The 20,785-nt window shown below is 33.7% G+C and overlaps 1 protein-coding gene across 1 annotated transcript in view; it reads right to left on the reverse strand.

Moving 5' to 3' along the window:
• Positions 1-20,785, reverse strand: part of LOC135128545 (A disintegrin and metalloproteinase with thrombospondin motifs 3-like) — a 59,470-nt gene that overhangs the window by 8,916 nt on the left and 29,769 nt on the right. The window contains exons 5-10 of the mRNA XM_064055408.1: positions 12,532-12,684; positions 12,362-12,475; positions 11,952-12,084; positions 7,439-7,608; positions 7,175-7,359; positions 7,000-7,121 (exon numbers count right to left, since the gene is read on the reverse strand). Of these exons, the coding sequence (XP_063911478.1) occupies positions 7,000-7,121; positions 7,175-7,359; positions 7,439-7,608; positions 11,952-12,084; positions 12,362-12,475; positions 12,532-12,684 (877 nt within the window). The remainder of the gene's footprint in view (positions 1-6,999; positions 7,122-7,174; positions 7,360-7,438; positions 7,609-11,951; positions 12,085-12,361; positions 12,476-12,531; positions 12,685-20,785) is intronic.

The raw sequence follows: 20,785 nt of genomic DNA on the forward strand, positions 1-20,785 counted from the left end.
TTTCGTTACAGTTACACCTGTTATACCTTACATATAAAATTTGACAACAGGCGGTCCGATAGTTTCGGAGAATAATCTATCTACTAAAAGTCTACATAGACATACATACGGAAATGGGAGGATTCCAAAGGGCTTGAGGGAGATAACAAGGGGGCTTCTAAGATTTAGCAGACTCGAAAGTGGACGATAAATCTAACAGTAGATGGACTTTACCAGAAAGGACTCTTCAAAGATCTACTAGAATCGATAAAATTCCGGGTCAACAGAATTCTTAAGGGAGATCTTAAGATCTTCTAGGATTTACCAGACCCGAAAGTGCACGGTATATCTCTGTAGACGGAGTTCACCAAGGAGATTTTTCAAAGATCTACCAGACCCGAAAGTGCACAGCAAATCCAACTGTTGTCCGAATATATTAGAGGGAGACCCGAAAGTGCTTTCCTAGGGTTCACCAGACTCAAGAGCAGGGTATATCAATGTGTCGACCGAATTCTTGAGGGAGATTCAAAGTGTGCTCCTAGGATATACTAGACCTGAAAGTACACGGTAAATCTAACTGTCGAACGAATTGTTGAGGGGGATCTAAAGAGCGCTTCTAGGATTTATCAGACCCAAAAGTTCACAATAAATCTCTGTAAACGGACTTCACCAAGAAAACTCTTCAAAGATTTACTCGACTCGAAAGTGTAGATAAATCCAATTGGAGGGAGACCCGAAAGTGCTTCCCGAGGATTTACCAGAACTAAAAGTAAACGGTAAATATGTGTGTCGACCAAATTCTTGAGGGAGATCTAAAGAGTGCTCCTAGGATTTGCCAAACCAGAAAGTGGAAGGTAAATCTCTGTAGGCGGACTTCACCAAGGTGACTCTTCTAAGATCTACCAAACCCCAAAGTACACGGTAAATTTAATTAAATACCGAATTCTTGACGGAGATCCAAAGAGCGCTCCTAGGAATCCTAGGATTTAGTAGACCCGAAAGTGCTCGGTACATCTAACGATATTAGGGGCTGTAAGCCCTTTTATACAAATTTTCGGGGTAGTAGAGCTAGCCAATGGGTGTAAGCCACTCCAGGGATGTGAAAAATAAAAACGAGGGCAAAGAAATAAATTAGTTATGGGGAATTTAAATGGACTAGTACAAAATTATGTAGGTATAAAGGAATATTTAGAAAGGAAAAAGAGAAAACTAAAAATAATACCGCAAATAGCATAATAGAAATAAGCACAGAAAATAATTTAGTGAAAGCTAATGCGAAGTTCAAATGTACGGACATCCATAATAATGTGAGAATTAAGAAAAATAGGAACGAGAAGTCAATTGTAGATTACTTTCTGGTACTTAAGTAGTGTAACGAGGCGAATTTTCGCGGAATGAGGATTCTGTGTGAAAACATTGAAGGGTTTAGATGTGCTGTGGCTATTTCGAAAATTTTTGGGAAGTGTGGCAGAGTGTGCAGTCCGACCCTCCGACCTTCGTAAGTATCTTTTGGGTCGTCTGCCTGTGTGCAAACCGCCCCCGAGCGAAAAACCGTACCACCGTCATCTTATTTTTGTTACCGCCTAAAGTCGAAACCGTCCTCGTGTGATTTCCAGATTTCAAGGTAGCCGCCCCCATATCCAGAACGAGCCCGTCTTGAAGGAAGTCGCCGTTCAGGAGAAAACAACCGGTCCGGCGTGTTATTTTTTCTATTTTGTAAAGTAGTTATTGTAGTTATTTAAGACTTATTAACCGTAAGATTTATTATTTTACCAGTGTACTTGGTGGCAGGGAATAAACCCGTTTTATTGTTTAAAATTTCTAGCAGTTTTATTTTATTCTCTTGTTTTTCGCGGGCGCTCACCACCTGAGATTTGTGTCTCCGGCTTGAGAGCAATCCCGGCGCTCCCTCCCCCGGAGGCGCCCTATCGACTGCCGCTCCTGACCGAAAGCGCCGCCTCCGGCGGCGTGAAGGTTGCGGTATAAGCCTAGGTCGGCCAGACGTGTTTTATATCAGCGGCACTAGTCGGCCAACGGCTTAGCACCCAGGTACGCCGCCACCACACGTTATTGGCGAGATTCCGGGCCGTCCCACCAGAATTTCGTTGCAATAGACACAAATAGAAATATATACAAGACGTAAAAGTAGTCGACCAGAGGAAACAAAATGCGACCTTAACCTAGTAAAGATCGATTTTAAGCGAAAAAGTGTAAATCAGTTATTTTAAAGAAGAAAGAACACACAAAAAAGAATAAATACCAAATACTAAAAAAAAATATAAGGAAATAATAAACTCAAGGTTCAATAATGACAAGCGGAGTTGAAAAAAAGTTCATTTCACAAATACTGTCTTATATGACCCATAGCCATATATGGTAAGAAACAGGAACACGAGGGGGAAGGGGTATCTCCATCCTGAGTGCCCAAATTCTTTTATTTTTTTGTTTTTTTAAATAACGCCTCCGACAAATATATGTATATAAAAGACAGAATACTAACACACGGAGACATAGACGCAAAAATTAAAGAGAATATAAAAAAGACAGAAAACTGTAACGAGGCGAATTTTCGGACCGGAAATCGCAACCAGTACCGAGAGCCAGGGCGATCGCCGCAGCGACGCGACTGGAAAACGGAATTCTTCGAGTTGTCAGAGAAAAAGGAAGTGTCTCGCCCCGTGCTATGGCTATTCTCCAGAGTTCCTTCAGTCTTTGAGTAGTGCAGAACCCCACCTGAGACCGACCACCGTATTTTTGTTAAACGTAGAAAGCCCCTCTCATGTCGACGTACCATCCGCGCGCAGTTTCCCGTTCCAGGGACGCCGCTCCCAGGACCAGGAGGAGTTGTCCCGAAGGAAGCCACCGTGCAGGAGGGAACGTCCTGTTTTGTAAACCGAATTGTACCTTTCATTGTAAGTTTAGTCGTAAGATTATTTTAGCCGTGTACCTGGTGGCAGGAAATAAAAACCCGATTATTGTTAGAAAATTTCTCCGTCTAATTTCTTGTTTCGTGGGCGCTCACGAGATCACTTGGAGATCCGTGTCTCTGGCTTTAGAGCCACCCCGGTGATGCAGCTGGCGCCCGAGCACCGCCGCTCCCGGCCTAAGGCGCCACTTTTGGTGACGTGAAGGTGACCTCTTAGCCTAGATCGGCCAAACGTGTTCCTTTTCAGTGGTAATAGTCGGCCCAGGGCTTGGCATTGAGGCACGCCGCCTCCAGGTGATATTGGCGGAACTCCGGACCGTCACCGATGCTGCCCATTCACCGGAATTTCGTCGCAAAACTATGAAAAATATAAGAATAAAGGAAACGAAATAAAATGGTGGTCCAGAAAGCAAAACAAAAATCTTCGATAAAATTTGACCAAAGGATGACAGAAAACTCTAAGACACCCCAAATCTAGTTGATTCCATGGTACAAGAAGACATGGTATGCTATTCCGGTGGATGAATTTTCGTCTGCTTCGGGCACCAGTCACGTGACGTCAAATGTCAATATATCAGTGCTATGTGAGGTTATAGCGGAGGTTGGGATTCGGTTTAGTTTTTAATCATGGTTAACTTATCTTTGAAAGTGCTAAGTTGAAATTAGATTCTAATAACATGTGTTCAGAATTTGGCGTCGTTCGTTGTAGTGAAAATACGAACATGCAAAAACCTATAATTTAAAGTTGGCAGTCATGACAGCCACATGACGTCACACAAAATGCGGAATATTGTTTCCTTGTACCATGGTTTATTCAACACCTTAGAAAAAAAAAAAAAACAAACACATGAATTTAAAAGGAAAAGACGGAAATATAATTACAGAAAAGGACTAAATTATGGAAAGATGGCGACAACATTTATGTTCGAGTTTTTGCCAGTGATCCTCATAAAAATTGACTTTTAGGTCCCGGACCTGTGAAGGGCCGCTTCGGGAACTGAGAAGGGTAATTTAAACGTAAGGTGGGTTTGCTCCATAGGTAATCTATTAATAAGCAAGTGATACAGCTGAACGGAGATGATGGTTCGTTAAAACAACTTATTCGTAAGAAAGACTAGGAGAAGATTGTGTATGCTTAAAGAGTATAATAGTTGACAATAAACAGAATTATGTGCCCTTATCATACCATTATGTACAAAATGTAGTAGAGTTGTTGGGGCTTTCTTGGGTCGCAGCACATCATTTGGGGGAACCCCGGGAAAAGAGGGACTAATCTAACTATTCATATTGGATGAGGTTGTCGGTGTTAGGGACGCGTACCTTAACCGCAAAAGGAGAACTCGGTCCAAATTTACCGGTTAAGTAGATTTGATCGGTCGATGTACGAGGGTAGAATATGATGCACACGCATAATTAATTAGAAGTGCTTCGATTGGCGACGCACTTCATCTTGCTGATCATATTTGGACTGAAGGATGTATCGTCCATATGAGTTGAGTTTTGATTCGTAGTCAATGAATTCTCCATATTTGGCAAGAGGTGCAATTCGAACGAATTCTTGGAAGACATTGGACCAAAGAAGTGTGATCGCAGACCATGTTTGGTCAAAGAATGTGTTTTAACTTAATTCCAAGTCTTAAGTCTAGTCAAGAGACCTAGAAGTACTTTTGTGAGGTCATGGAAAGTAATAGATGATTTTGAGGGCTAAGTTATTTGAGGATGACTATAAAAGGACGCTTTCCAGTCCACCACATTTTAAAGAATCAAGAGAAGACAAATGGTTTACAAAAACTAGAAAAAATACAAAAACAAGAAGTTAATGACGCCAAAGCTAAAATTGCGAAAATTCTTAGGAATTAGGTACCAATATGACACTAGAAATGGTACAATATCTGGAAAAAGAACGAATAACACAATTTAGAGAACTTATGAACAGATAATAATGACCACGAAGATACCAAGTGAATGTAAATGTAGGAGTAATTACAGAGAAATAACGATAACAAGTGTAAACGCTAAAATGTTTAGATTAATAATCGAAGAAAAAAAAACTATTAGCTATTATTGCTAGAGAAGTAGGGAAAAAATAGGACACGAAATAATAATAGATAAAAGTGCTATTAAAGTTATAAAACCAACGTGTACAAATAATAGAAACATAATAATCAGGAGTAACAATGAAAAATAGAAACTTCGAAACAAAAATAGGAGTAAATCAGAAATGTGTACTAAGTCCTCTTCTGTTCTTGATAGTGCTTGATGAAGCAGTAAAAAAAGCTAAGAAAAAGATGAAAACTCTAACAGTAGGTTACTAAGAAATGGAATAAGCGGAAATAAACGAACTAATGTTTTCTTTTAATACCAGATACAGAAGGCTATTTATAAAATAATTTAGAAATGTTACAAAGAGAACTGAAAATCATTAGAATTAATACATAGTAAACAAAAAGCATGATAGCATCTAGTGAAAATAAAACAAATATAACAAGTGAAAGGTTTTAAAATTGTAGGCCCCATAATTCAAAACAACGGGAAAATAAATAGTAAAACCAACAATACTGTGCAATAGCGAAAGACATAGAAAATAAAACTAAAGGACAAGATGAATAATGACACACACAGAAAAAAACTATAAATAGAGGAGTGAGAACAATGGTAGAAGGACAATTACGGCCAATTACTTATGCCAAACAACAGATCAACAAAAAATGTGTACGAACAAAAAGAACATGGAATTAAAAGGCGAAGGAATTCAACAAGATGCCCAGAATATATAAACATGAAGGGAAAAATGTAGAGCAAAAATTCAAAGGCATAGGATGAAGTAAGTAAATAGTTAAATCGAAATCTTCAAAAGAAATAATAATAAGCCTCTAAAGACAAAGCTTAAAAGAGTAATTTAACTTTCATTTTCCACTAATTAGACCGCTTAGTTGCTTTCAGGCCAAGCGTATATAAAGCATCAAATCTAAGTGCTTATAGTAATCAGATGGACGAAACTTTAAATGATTTTGGTTGGTGCGAGAACTCAAAAACAATCCCACTTAAAAAAATGCTTGACGATTACTGTTTCCGTAAAGGTTAAACATCCAAAAAAGTTATATTGATTATCTCCCTTGCTGAGGATGCCCAATTAAAAGCAATATAAACCGTCCAACGACCAAAGTTTTATTGTAACAAATCGAGTTTTATTGGAGTTATTGAGATATGTCTGAACTTTCACTGGTTTAAATCGCGGTATTCCAGCCTTGGTTTTATTAGATCTGATTGGAATTATTCGGGTTAAACTTATGAATAATTGGGTATTACGAACTAATGAAGCAATATGGAAGTAAATCTCGGATAAATTAATGAAATTTTAATGCGATAAACATTTAATTATACATCTATAACATTAACGTTTACTTTACGTTCTGATAAGATACAATAAAACCTCATAAAATATGAAAACATTGATTTCAATTTAGTGTTTATTTTAGCTTCAATCACGAACAAATTAAACTCCCCAAACTTTATTTTGGTTTATCTCAAAAGATAAAATGTACCACATCTAACGACCACCGGATCGGATATTCGTGATTTATTATTGGATCTGACGGAGTCATCTTTTAGCCATTAATTATTCACCGAAATCTGCACATTTGTGTCAGATGTGCTAATATTAAACACAAAATTGTTATGTTACGTATTCGTGTAGTATATGTTTCCACTCTAATCGTTAACGCTCATTCGTGGGGTGGAAATTTATAATATATAAAAAATTCATCGTTTTTCAAAATTCTCGGATGTGCTTTTCAAAATGTAGATAAATTTATATTTACATTTATTAAAAGAACATTCCCCCACCAACCAGTTAAAAGTAGGTTCGGAATGAACAACCGTTTCGCTGCAGTAAAATATTGATTTAACTTAGGGTTGGGGACACTTCTTTATCTCAAAGTTGTTCGAGGCCAAATTTCGAAGCGTTTAGACGTAATTCTTCTGAAACCGTGAAATCTGAATTGCGATCTTGAGATACAGAAATATTCCTAACTCTACTTATTATTCATTAAAATTTTACAATTTCTGTTAACATTGTTTTTCTTGAAACTTGCCTGAATGCAAATGTCGTCGGTATTTTCATAAGAACAAGGCGTTCCATCAATTAGGTTTTCGTCGCTCTCAAACAGCTCATTAGTAGTCTCGCTGATACATATCAGTTTACATTTCTTCTCCACTGAAATCAACCGTCTTTAAAAAAAAATCTGAAATAAAATTTCGTCTACCTACTTTCCTCGCTTTCGTACGGTAACCAAGTCATGTTCCCTTGTCTCGTTCCTACGATATTTAATAATTTGGGCAATTTCTTGCATTGTTGAGCCCTCATATCTCCGAACGGTTCGGGACACGTTTGATTGTTACATATTCTCCATTTCTCCGAAATCCCTTCACACACATTTCCGCCATTCGAAGGCCTGTAATGTACCTATATTATTAGCGAAATATTTCGCAGAGTAAAAGCTCTTTTATTAAAACGGTTTCACATTTTCTTACGTGGGATTATTACATTTCCTTGTTCGGAACTGAACTCCGGTTCCGCAAGATCTGGAACATGGTCCCCACGGACTCCAGTTACTCCACCCACCATCTTGGGGATTCTGTATTATCGGTGCACGCCCTGAACTTTTTATATCCATATCTTCACAATATCCGTTTCGGCACCACTAAAAATTTATTTCGTCGTTATTAGTAGTAGACTCCAAGTTTTGTAATCATCCCAAACGGTTTTTACTAGGCGAGATGGAATAGAATATTAAGTGAGTTCAAAATTAGAGATCATCTAAAATTATGTTTTATTACCATTTACAAAAAAAGTTAAATAAAATTTGAAGTTCAATGAACGACCGTGTGATGTGATACTTTTAAAAAGTTTCAACTACTTAATTAAATCGAATTTCACAAAAAGTCGTGTGGAAAATTCCAGATCCATTGAATTTAAAATTAAAAGAATAAATATGAAATATGGGATATCATTTTTCTTTCTTGCTAATTTATTATAAATGAAAGTTAAAAAAGTTGGCAAGTAGCAAAGTATATTTGAAAATTAAAAATTCAGGTATGTGAAAAAGATCTGCCAACATTATAAAATTTAAATCAGACTTATTTTCACAACAAGAAACTTAAAACATGTTTAAAATGGAAAATTTGTATAAGGTAAAATCGGTTTTGCACTTAGGTTCCTCCCCATAGATGGAAAATCCATATTTCCTTGCAAAAATGTACCATTTAAACCTTCTTGTTGTGAAAAGATGGCTATGTATATTAAGAAAAAAATGGCAAAATATAAACCCCGCCCACCCGCCCTGTCTCAATTCTGACGATTTTTTTATTCGTCGTAAGCCGAGAGGAGGAACTTAATTATAATATTCTTATTTTTCTATGAGAAATTATCATGTGAAGTATGTTTTTAACTAATAGTGTCATACAAAGAAATCTAAATGTATTAATTAAAAAAGAAAACCAGAAAAGAAGCCCCACCCATCCGTCTCGATCTCAGTCGTGACGAATTTTTCATTCGTTGTCAGAGCGAGGGGCGGAGCGTAATTGCAAAATCCATGTTTCCCTATACAAACTTACCATTTTAAACATGCTTTAAGTTTCTTGTTGTGACAAGATGACTACGTATATTAAGAAAAAAGTCAAACTATAAACCCCGCCCACCCGCCCTATCTCAATTGTGATAATTTTTTTTTAAATCGTCGAAAGCCAAAGGAGCGGAATTTATCACTTTAAACGTGTTTTAAGTTTCTAAGAATAAAAAAATCATCACAATTCATTCCTTAATGTACATAGTATTCTTTTAACAATACGATACTCAAAAACCTGTTTTAATTTCTTGTAAAGAAATAAGTATTTTAAAGTTAAGCTTTGCCACCTTGGTTCACGACGAACAAAAAAATTCATCACAATTGATATAGGGCGGGTGGGCGGTATTACATTTTGCCTTGTTATTTTAATATGTGTAGACTTATTTTCACAACAAGAAACTTGAAACATGTTTAAAATGGAAAATTTGTATTAGGTAATATCGATTTTGCAATTAGGTTCCTCCCCATAGATGCAAAATCCATATTTCCTTGCAAAAATGTACCATTTAGACCTTCTTGTTGTGAAAAGATGGCTATGTATATTAAGAAAAAAATGGCAAAATATAAACCCCGCCCATCCGCCCTGTTTCAATTCGGACGATTTTTTTATTCGTCGTAAGCCGAGAGGCGGAACTTAATTATAAAATTCTTATTTTTCTATGAGAAATTATCATGTGAAATATGTTCTTAACTAATCGTGTTATACAAAGAAATCTAAATGTATTAATTAAAAAAGAAAACCAGAAGAGAAGCCCCACCCATCCGTCTCGATCTCAGTCGTGACGAATTTTTCATTCATTGTCAGACCGAGAGGCGGAGCGTAATTGCAAAATCCATGTTTCCCTACACAAATTTACCATTTTAAACATGCTTTAAGTTTCTTGTTGTGACAAGATGACTACGATATTAAGAAAAAAGACAAACTGTAAACCCCGCCCACCCGCCCTATCTCAATAATGATGATTTTTTTTTAAATCGTCGAGAGCCAAAGGAGCGGAATTTGCCAATTTAAACGTGTTTTAAGTTTGTTAGAATAAAAAAATCACCACAATTGAGATAGGGTGGGTGGGCGGGGTTTATATTTTGCTTTTTTTCTTAATGTACATAGTATTCTTTGAACAATACGATACCCAAGAACCTGTTTTAATGTCTTGTAAAGAAATAAGTATTTTAAAGTTAAGCTTTGCCACCTTGGTTCATAAAAAAAAATATCACAATTGATATAGGGCGGGTGGGCGGCTTTACATCTTGCCTTGTTGTTTTAATATGTGTAGACTTATTTTCACAACAAGAAACTCAAACCATGTTTAAAATGGAAAATTCGTATTAGGTAATATCGATTTTGCAATTCGGTTCCTCCCCATAGATGCAAAATCCATATTTCCTTGTAAAAATGTACCATTTAAGCCTTCTTGTTATGAAAAGATGGCTATGCACGTTAAGAAAAAAATGGCAAAATATAAACCCCGCCCACCCGCCCTGTCGCAATTCTGATGATTTTTTTTATTTGCCGTAAACCGAGAGGCGGAGCTTAATTATAAAATTCTTATTTTTCTATGAGAAATTATCATGTGAAATATGTTCTTAACTAATCGTGTTATACAAAGAAATCTAAATGTATTAATTAAAAAAGAAAACCAAAACAGAAGCCCCTCCCATCCGTCTCAATCTCAATCGTGACGAATTTTTTATTCGTTGTCAGACCGAGGGGCGGAGCGTAATTGCAAAATCCATGTTTCCCTACACAAATTTACCATTTTAAACATGCTTTAAGTTTCTGATAAGACAATAGTATTGTCAAAAATTGACAGTATTAAGAGTGGTCACCAGAAGAAAGAGGGGGGGGGGCGGGCCTACTCCTTGCCTGTAAAACATTCTCCAGGAAAAAGTTAAACTTAGCCCCGCCCACCCACCCGTCCTCTCATTTTTTTTTCGTATGAAATAAGAAATAAATCTTATTACAAATAGACAGCACAAAAGTTACGATTAGAGTTTTTTCGACAGTCTAGTTTCTATCAGTTACTTACCACTCCTACTCTGCAGAAGAACATATAAACCCGGCCCACCCACCCTCCTCCATTTCGGTGATTAATTTTATAAAACAAAGTACTACAAAAATTTATTGCAGCAAAAAAAGACGAAATTTATTGTTTAAAAGAAAAAATTAACAGTTTAAATTTAGAGAATTCAAAAATTAATTAAAAACAGTCCAAAATTTTGGTCGGTTTAGACTATTTACATTTGTGTTTTATATTTTCCTTATTACACATTCTGTTTTTTGTAATTTTATGTGACATACCATTTATGTGTGGTGTATACTTATGTGTAATATGGGGAATAAAACATCGCTACCAATATAAAAGAAGAAAAAAAAACCTGAAATATCAGGTGTAGATCGAATAATTTATAGGAGGAAAATAACAAAATGTCTGTTTTCTCCATCTACGGGTTAACAAATTTGCTGAAGATTTTAATAAGACAATAGTATTGTCAAAAATTGACAGTATTAAGAGTGGTCACCAGAAGAAAGATGGGGTGGGTGGGCGGGCCTACTCCTTGCCTGTAAAACACTCTCCAGGAAAAAGTTAAACTTGTGGGTGGGCGGGGTTTATATTTTGCCTTTTTTTTCTTAATGTACATAGTATTCTTTGAACAATACGATACTCAAAAACCTGTTTTAATTTCTTGTAATGAAATAAGTATTTTAAAGTTAAGCCCCGCCACCTTGGTTCACGGTGAATAAAAAAAATCATCACAATTAATATAGCTCGAGTGGGCGGGTTTACATTTTGCCTTGTTGTTTTAATATGTGTAGACTTATTTTCACCACAAGAAACTAAAAACATGTATAAAATGGAAAATTTTTATAAGGAAATACATATCAATTTTGCAGTTAGGCTCCGCCCCATAGATACAAAATATAATTATATGTTTGTCTGACCCCTCTGTATAGCTGAAAATAAGCGTACTTAGTGACTCACCCTGTATATTAAAAGTGAAATTCGAACTTAAAGGGAGAATCAACCGATTCCTGCAAAAACTGACTCGTAAGATCTTAAATGAATAAAAAAGTCGCACTTTGAGTGAAAACAAGCGAACAGATTTTCTATTTTCTAAGGAAATCTGAGATTAAAGAACAGGACGGCGTCAAATTAATAAACTGTGTACACAATAAAACCAGGAGAACGTCATTCAGGCGTGGAATTTAACGTAATCAAGTTATCCAAAGGAAGACATCAAACAAAATAGTCAGACTGATTTAATTTTAAACTTATCGATTTGAATACAGCGACTGAAATATAAAACGCCATGAAAAATTCGTCGAACGCGACAAAACTAGATTCTATTTAATCATTTCTTGCTTTAAACGAAAAATTGTGTGGTGGTTTTTAGAACTATGTCCGGTGTATTTCTTTTACCTTGTTAAAGCCACATTCTGTGCCTTCTAATGGTGATCCTTTCTTCGTTTTACATACCAAAGGAGACTTCTCGTGACCACACCATAGATGCGAGCAAGGCTCTATAATATCAAATGCTCGACAAAGACTAAATCTAAAATAAACAGAATTATCCACATCCATCTTCCCTTTGAAAAAATAAACTGGATTTCGTGAACACAAAACTCATAACGGAGATCCTGCTACATATGAATTTCCACTTTCCCACGTATAACGATAACGAGGTATCGGCCGAATATTTGCGAACATAACACAAACGTGTTTTCCACTAAATTTTGCACGTCTCGGCCTGATCCATAATACGGAAATAAATCGGTTTAATAAACAGTTTATATGTTCACTGTAATCCCATGGTAACTGCATGAATTTACCCGTCGCCGAACTCCATCCGGCATTGTTCATCCATGCTGAAAGCATTCTGAAGAGTATCATTTAAAACAATTTCATTCAAACCGGCTGGAGAATTCGATAAACACTTCCATTTCCTGAGAAAAAAGGGTAATCTATATAATGCAAGCAGCGCTTTGCCGGATAAACTCACTTAACTATCTTTTTAAATTCAGATCTTGAGCACTGTGACCAGGAAAACTGGTGGAAAGTCGCTGCCACCAAAGGAGCCATTACGCTTCCTTTAGTCGCCTCGTCTCCACACTGATTGGAGTTTTTCTTATCTCCGTCATGGCTTAGACCTAAACTGTTTAAAAAGTTACGAGAATGACGAGACAGCCGTGATTGCCAGTTCATTGTTGAGTTTACAGAATATTTCATGATAGGACAAAGTGATGCGAAAGTTTACTGCTTGGCAAAAAAGATAGAACGTTATGAAACAGCTTATAACCAGACAAACATACACAGTCAGTTTAGTTTATATATTTATAGTTAACATAACCAAACATCATGGGTACAGCGTTATCAATCGTGCCTCTACGACACTGGTTTATCTAAAATAATCATGGTAAAGGGAAATATATTTTAGGAGCACTTCTAATCTAGAGGAAGTATTCAGACGAATGAAGGAAGCAAACTTGACGTTGAATCCGAAAAAATGACCCCTGTTCCAAAAAAGAAGAAGAGTTCCTGGGGCAGGAGTCAGGAGTTTCTTGGGATAATCCACATACTATAAAAGATTTGGCAACGGGTTTACTAACATTGCTTCCCCTAAGCAAAGGGTAATTCAGTAGGGTTCCAAGCAGGGGATTTGGTGTGGCTTTGTAACCCTCGAAGAAGAAGAGGTCATCCCGAAGTTGTCGTCAGTTGTGTGGTAGAAGAGAATTATTCGCTCTACATTATCGCTGTATTCAATAAATAAATCGTTGAGTTTTATCACGCCGATTTATTTCCCGTAAATCTTAACAATGCCATTTGTATGAGCAATAAAAAGCAGATGACTAAGCCTTAAACCTCGTAGCACTTCACACACAATACATTCTGTAGATCAATTAAGGTTCGCTTATATAAAAACAAGGAAATCCACCGAAGTTTGCGTAAAAACAGCGCCTTGAGACTTTGGAGAATTCGCTAATATCCAGTGGTCGGGTAAATCAAGATTTTTTTAGTCCACTCAAACTTATAAGGCAAGAGATTAGATTTAATAGGTCTTCGAGTCAAGAAGCCATCTTGTCCAAATTGAATAAAGTGGTGATTCAAGAGAAATTACTTTTTCATTGAATTACTTACTCTTACATTTATCTAATGGATCTATAATTCTAAGTGTCAACTTTTTTTTAACAAGTGGTATAATAGCGATTTTCCTGTCTGAGAAATTACTACTTACCTAGCTGTCCCATCGTGATAGGACATTGTCTCCTCGAAAATTTATAAATTCCGAATTATGTTTGTCTGAGGACAAAGTTCATCCAACTCTGCAAATAAATCTAGAACTGGCCCTCCCCCCATGTGTGATGTTCGATGTTTTCCTTTGGCCAAAGGTAAACAACACGACTTCAAGCGGACAAATCTTGTGAATTTGTATCATGAGTTGAGCAAAGTAGACTGGAGTTTTCTTAAGTAACTTAATGAAGTAAGCTTGATTCTGGAGAGTTTACAACAAATAGTGGACTCTTGTGTCAACTCGACGGTCAAAATTTCTACAGTAGTTCTTACCACAAATAAAGCCTTACACGATTTAAAAAGTTCTACAGAAAGAAGTCAGTAAGAACGAGGAATGTTAGTCTTCTAAATGAATTTAAAATATTAGGGATTCTGACTAAACTTCACATATCCGAGGCTTATACTATATAAATATTTGACGAAATTTGGAGGTACCTCAAATATTTTTAGCCAGTTCGTCGCCTGAGAACTTGTTTGATCTACAGACCAGAGCGCACTCAGGCCAATATCGACTCTAAGCGATTTATCTATGTATAAGCGAACTTTCGTTAGTGTTGATCTGATACACATCCACTACGAAGACCATCTGGTCGGAATTTAGAACGAATATGGTTTATGAATCCACGTCGAGTCTTAGGCGTCAAGATTTTTGGAAAAAAATCAATAAATTTTTCAAAATTTATCCGTAGCAAGTTGTCCTGAACTTGTGGTTTATAAATACGCTATTGAGAGTTTTCGGCTTTTCGATTTCTCGATTTTTCAACTTTAGATGTTTCAACATTTTAATTTTGGGCTTTTTCAATTTTTCTATTCTATTCTTCATTTCCCGGTTTTTTATTTTTGGATTTCTCAATTTTCCGATGTTTCAATGAAACGATTTCTCAATTTTTGTCTTCCTTCCGTTTCTAAATATAATTCGATTTTTCAATTTTCCAAATTTTGACGTTTCTAAATTTTCAGTTCTTCGATTTCTCGACTTCAAAAGGTTTTGATTTTTCATTTTTCAATTTTTCGATTTTTTTAAGCTTACGATTTTTCTACTTTGCTGTTTTAGTTTTTTGATTTCTAAATTTGCCAATTTTTTAATTTCTCAATTTTTTTTGGATATTTTTTTCAGTTTTGGGATTTTTCGATTTTTCGCCTTTTCGATTTTTGGACTCCTGGATTTTTTTATTGCTCGATTTTTTACTTCTCGGATTTTCAATTTTTCGTTAAACTTTAGACTTTTCAATTTTTCTGCGTTTTATACTTAGATTTCTAAATTTTTAAACTTTTCGATGTTTAAATTTTTCAATTTTTAAAATTAGAGGTTTTTCAATTTCTCGAGTTTTCAATTCTTTCAATTTTTCGAATTTTTAAATTTCTGATTTTCCAATTTTTCTTCTTTAAAATTTTTCTGGATATATCGAATTCAGATGTTTCGATGTTTTGATTGTTCAATTTCTCGATTTAGTAATTTTTCAATTTTTAACTGTTCTGGGCTTTCGACTCCTCGATTTCTCGATCCTCTAATTTTCGATGTCTCAGTTTTTGATTCTATTGATGATGATTTTTCGGTTATCCCATTTTTAAATTTTTTTAATTCTGGATTTTCTATTTCTCGATTTGTCGATTTTTCAGTTTTTCGATTTTTAAATTCTAGGTGTTCGAATTTTTATTTTTTGCAATATTTTAGTTGTTCAATTAGTTTTAAATTTTAGTCGGTTTTTCGATTTTTCGAGTTTCGATTTCTCGATTTGCTGATTTTTTTGAGCTTATCGATTTTAAATTTAGATTTTCGAATTTTTATTTTTTTGACTTTGATGTTTGGATTTCTCCAGTTTTCAATTTTACGATATTTTAATATTTCAATGTTTTAAATATGTATGTTCTTCAATATTTTTTAATTTTTCAAATTTTGACGATTCTGAATTTTCAGTTTTCCAATTTCTCAATTAATCAATTTTTTGATTTTCCCATTTTTCAACTTTCGATATTTCAGTTCTTCATTCGTCAATTTTTCGATTTTTCAGTTTTTCCGTTTTTCGATACTTTATTATATTTTTAGATTTTTTGATATTTCGATTGCTTGATTTTAAAATTTTTCGACTTTTCAGTTTTTGATTTTTTCGATTTTTCAATTTTTCAAATTTTCGATTTCTCGATTCATCGAAATTTTGATGTTTAGATTTTTTTATTTTAGGCTCCTCGATTTCTCGATCTTTTGATTTTTCGATTTCTCGATGTCTCAGGTTTTGAATCTTTCGATGTTCCGATTTTTCGATTTGTCGGTTTTTCGATTTTTCGAGTTTCGAGTTCTCGATTTGTCGATTTTTTTGAGTTTATAGATTTTAAATTTAGATTTTTAGATTTTTGTTTTTTTGACTTTGATGTGTGGATTTCTTCATTTTTCAATTTTACGATTTTTCAGTTTTTCCGTTTTTCGATACTTTATTAGAATTTTAGATTTTTTGATATTTCGATTGCTTGATTTTTCTATTTTTCGACTTTTCAGTTGATTTTCGATTTTTCAATTTTTCAAATTTTCGATTTCTCGATTCATCGAAATTTCGATGTTTAAATTTTTTGGTTTTAGGCCATTTGGATTTTTCATTTTTTCTACTTCTCGAGTTTTCGATTTTTCAATCGACCTTTCGTTTTATTGATTTTCAAAATTTCCAGTTTTTCATTTTTTAATGTTTCAATTTTGGGCCTTTTTGATATTTCGGTTTTTCGACTTTTCGATTCTCAATCTTTTCAGCTGTCGATTTCTCGGGTGTTTTTTTCAATTATTCAATCTTTTCAATTTTTGTATTTTTGGATTTCCCAAATTTTCGGCGTTTCAGTTTTGGGATTTTTCAGTTTTTCGATCTTTAAATTTAAAATTGATAGTCTCGATTTCTTCTTTTTTTAATTTTATAATTTAGCCTTTCGAATTTTCGATTTTTCAACTTGTCGGTTTTTCGCTTCTTCAAAAATTTTCAACATTTGAATCTTGGCGTTTTTCAATTTTTCGTTTTTTAATTTTTAGAATTTTTAAGTTTTAGATTTTTCGATGCTTTTGTGTTTTGTTTACGCGGTCTTTCAATGTTTTGATTTTTCAATTTTTCGATCTCTATATCTAAATTTCGGTTTTTGGATTTTTCGATTTCCCAATTTTCGACATTTTAGTTTGGGGATTTTAAAATTTTTCGATTTGATTTCTTTGATTTTTGAGTCTCGTATTTCATAGTTTACACTTTTGATATTTCCATTTCCCGATTTTAGGTCATTTCGATTTATCAGATTTTCTACTTTTCGAGTTTTCGATTTCTTGATTTTTTCATGTTTCGATTTCTTGGTTTATTGAAATTTGAGTGTTTCGATTTTTCAATTGGTTAATTTTTCGATCTTTCGTTTTATGGATTTTTAAAATTTTCAGTTTTTCATTTAAATTTTTAAATTAAATTTCCCATTTCAATATTTCGATTTTTCGACTTTTCGATTTCTCGATCTTTTCATGTCTAGAATTTTCGAGTGTTTTTTTTTTCAATTTTTCACTGTTTCGATTTTTTCTATCTTTAGATTTCCCATTTTCGGTATTTTAATTTTTCGATTTTTTAGATTTTACATTTTTCGATTCTTTGATGTTTTGTTTTATCTAAATTTCGATGTTTCGTTATATCGATTTTTTCAATTTCCATTTTTTTGGACCATTTCAATTTTCGACTTTTCGTTTTGTCGATCTTTTCATGTTTCGATTTGTCGTTTTTTTTTCAATTTTTCGATGTCTGGGTTTTTCATTGTTTCGATTTCACAATTTTCAACATTTTAGTTTCGGGGTTTTTTAATTTTTCCATTTGTCTTTTTTTATTTTTCAGTTTTAGATTTCTTGAATTGCCGATTTTTTGGTATTAAAATTTTTCGGTATTATAATTTTTCGATTTTTTAAATTTTAGATTTTTCGATTGTTCAATTTTCCGATTTTTCGATTTACTTATCGAGTTTTTTGAATTTAAAATTTTCCAATTTTTAATTTTTCGATTTCTCGATCTTTTCATGTTTCGACTTCTCAATGTTTTTTGCATTTTTGGATTTTTGACTTTTCGAATTGTCGATGTTTTCATGTTTCAATTTCCCAAGTTTCCATATTTTAGTGTTGGAATTTTTAAATTTTTTGATTTGTCTTTTTTATTTTTCGATTTTTCAAGTTTTTAGAATCATATTTATCAATTCTTCGAATTTTCGATTTCTCGAAATGTCGGTTTTTTGGTTTTTGATTTCTCGATATTGTTTCAATTTTTGGATGTTTCGACTTTTCGATTGTTCATTTTCCCTATTTTTCGATTTTGGGCCATTTCGATTTTTCGACTTTTCGAATTGTCGATATTTTCATGTTTCGATTTGTCGTTTTTTTTTCAATTTTTCGATGTCTTGATTTTTCAATATTTCGATTTGCCAATTTTCGACATTTTAGTGTTGGAATTTTTTAATTTTTCGATTTGTCTTTTTTATTTTTCAGTTTTTCGATTGTCTAAAATTCTATTTATCAATTTTTCGAATTTTCGAATTCTCGAAATATCGGTTTTTTGGTTTTTAAAATTTTTCAGCATTTCAATTTTGGGCATTTCGCAATTTTTCGGTATTATAATTTTTCGGTTTTATAAATTTCAGATTTTTCTTTTGGTCAATTTTCCGATTTTTGATTTATCCAGGTTTTTTGAATTTCAAACTTTTCAATTTTTAATTTTTTGATTTTGGGCCATTTCGATTTTTGTTTTTCGACTTATCGACTTTTCGACTTCTCGATCTTTTCATGTTTCGATTTCTGGATGTTTTTTCAAGTTTTCAATTTTTGGATTTTCCAATTTTCCACGTTTTATTGGTGGGATTTTTTCTTTTTCGATATTTTTTTTATTTTTCAGTTTTTCGATTTTTTAAATTTCTAATTCAATTTTTCGAATTTTCGATTTCTGGACATGTCGGTTTTTTGGTTTTGAGAATTTTTCAACCTGGTTGCTAAGCAAACTATACGAAAATATAATTTATTTAGTTTTCGTCCAAGTAGATTTTTTCTAGGTTGAACTGTAAAATAAACCACAATGTTGAAAAAATTTAATTATACTTTTAAATGCTGACAAGTACAGACTCATTTCCTTAATTAATATTAGGTATAATTGAATCAGCACACGCGCACTCTGCAGAAAATAACCACTTGATCTAATTTTTAGACTTATTAATGTCTAATATATTGTCACATTCTACCTGTGTAGTGAAATTTAAGACACTTACTATGTATTTTAACACAACAAAGTGCGAGCAAATAATCATAAGCCTGAACTATCGTTTACTATTCACATTGTGGAGTTTTGTTTGTGTTAAGATTAGCTTCTAATGCTTTACAAGAACACATTCACGTTCCTCAAGCTTAAGAGTAGGTATTAATTTCCTTGTTCTAATATCTTGGCTCGTGTAATTAATTCTCTTCGTGAACATTCGAAATAATCCCTTCAATAAATAATCTCCGCAAATATAAATTTGAATTTTAGTTGTGTGTACTGGTGTTCGTAGCACTTCAGTCAATTTACTAAAATAGTTTGCATCTAAATATGTACAACACAAACATTAAATTTGCATGTTCGTATACACCGTAATTCAACACCTGAAATTAATTTAATTTAAACAAAATTTTCGCTTCAACCCTGTTTCGAATGACGCTTTTATTATTATTTTCTCGCACATTATCACATTCGTATTTATGTTATTTTGCAAAAAGCACGGTAGCGTAAACAATGCAAAAAACTCATAAAACCAATGGAGTTACAACTAAAGCAAATGTTTAAAATTGTTGTCCATACAAATACGGAAATTCGTCGTTTTGCATCTTCAAGCCATTAGGATTTACATAATACTAACATTTGCAACATGATAACGAATTTGAGTACAAGTAAAGGAAGTCTGATATTTTTGCGTGTTTTCATGACCCTAAAACACGATTTTAAACCACGTGTATATCGAGGCAAGTCCTTAACGAAACTGACCTGTTGACCCGAATGTCTAATAGCAGCCATCAATAATGGAATAAAAACAAGATTTCTTATTGTGTTTTTCGTGTCCTAGTTCAACCAGAAATACGGAAAAAGAAATATCCTTTTGAGAGCTTTGCTGTGCTTTTTTACAGCTTACAGTTTTACAATATTCTCTTTTATAGGTAACGTAATTCTTTTATAAAATTAGATAATGATCCAAGTGGGACACAGTTTTCGAATAAATATTCTTGTATTTAAGTACCTTCGATTTATACAAAACACTGAAAGAGCCCTTAAAGTTTTGTACAAAACTTGAAAAGTTTTATACTGGCTCGTGTTTTGGAATGCTTGGATATCAACAAGGAGAGTAAATATTTCAGAGCAACTAACTATGTGAGTTACCATTTATTATATCCTAAATATTGTGTCATTTAAGTGGAAATCAACTGAGTGAAAATAATTAAAACACCAAAATAAAATTCAACAATATTTTAGATGCATACTAAACGATTCTTTAAGGGTAAAATTATGTAAAAAAATCTGTCTGAACAAAATTGAACTAAAGTTTTACTACTTAAACGGAGAAGTGGAAGCTTCCTCATTTTGGAAACACGAATTTCCAAACTCAAGAACAGATTTTGTTGTCAAAATGTTGAATAACTACAACTAGGTACCCGTTAACACTGAGGTGGTAATTTTTCACGAGTTTGTAGAGATTTTAAGAAAACTCGGTGAATACTTATTTTAATTCGCAGAAAAATGGGTACTATGACTATGACTAACTCTTCATTCTCTTCATTAATTATAGTAAAACATAAAGAGCGTGAATTATGTGCAATTAAATCATACGTTATGTTTGAACATTAACTCCAATTCGATGTTTTAAATCTTCATCAGGAATATATTTAACTAAAAATGTTTAAAATAAGAACATTTCTTATTTCAACAGACACTATTTACTACCATATAGATTTTCAT

The sequence above is a fragment of the Zophobas morio genome, unplaced genomic scaffold, assembly GCF_036711695.1.
Source record: "Zophobas morio isolate AGI-343-1 ecotype UQ-CSIRO unplaced genomic scaffold, CSIRO_AGI_Zmor_V1 ptg000014l, whole genome shotgun sequence".
Taxonomy (NCBI): Eukaryota; Metazoa; Arthropoda; class Insecta; order Coleoptera; family Tenebrionidae; genus Zophobas; species Zophobas morio.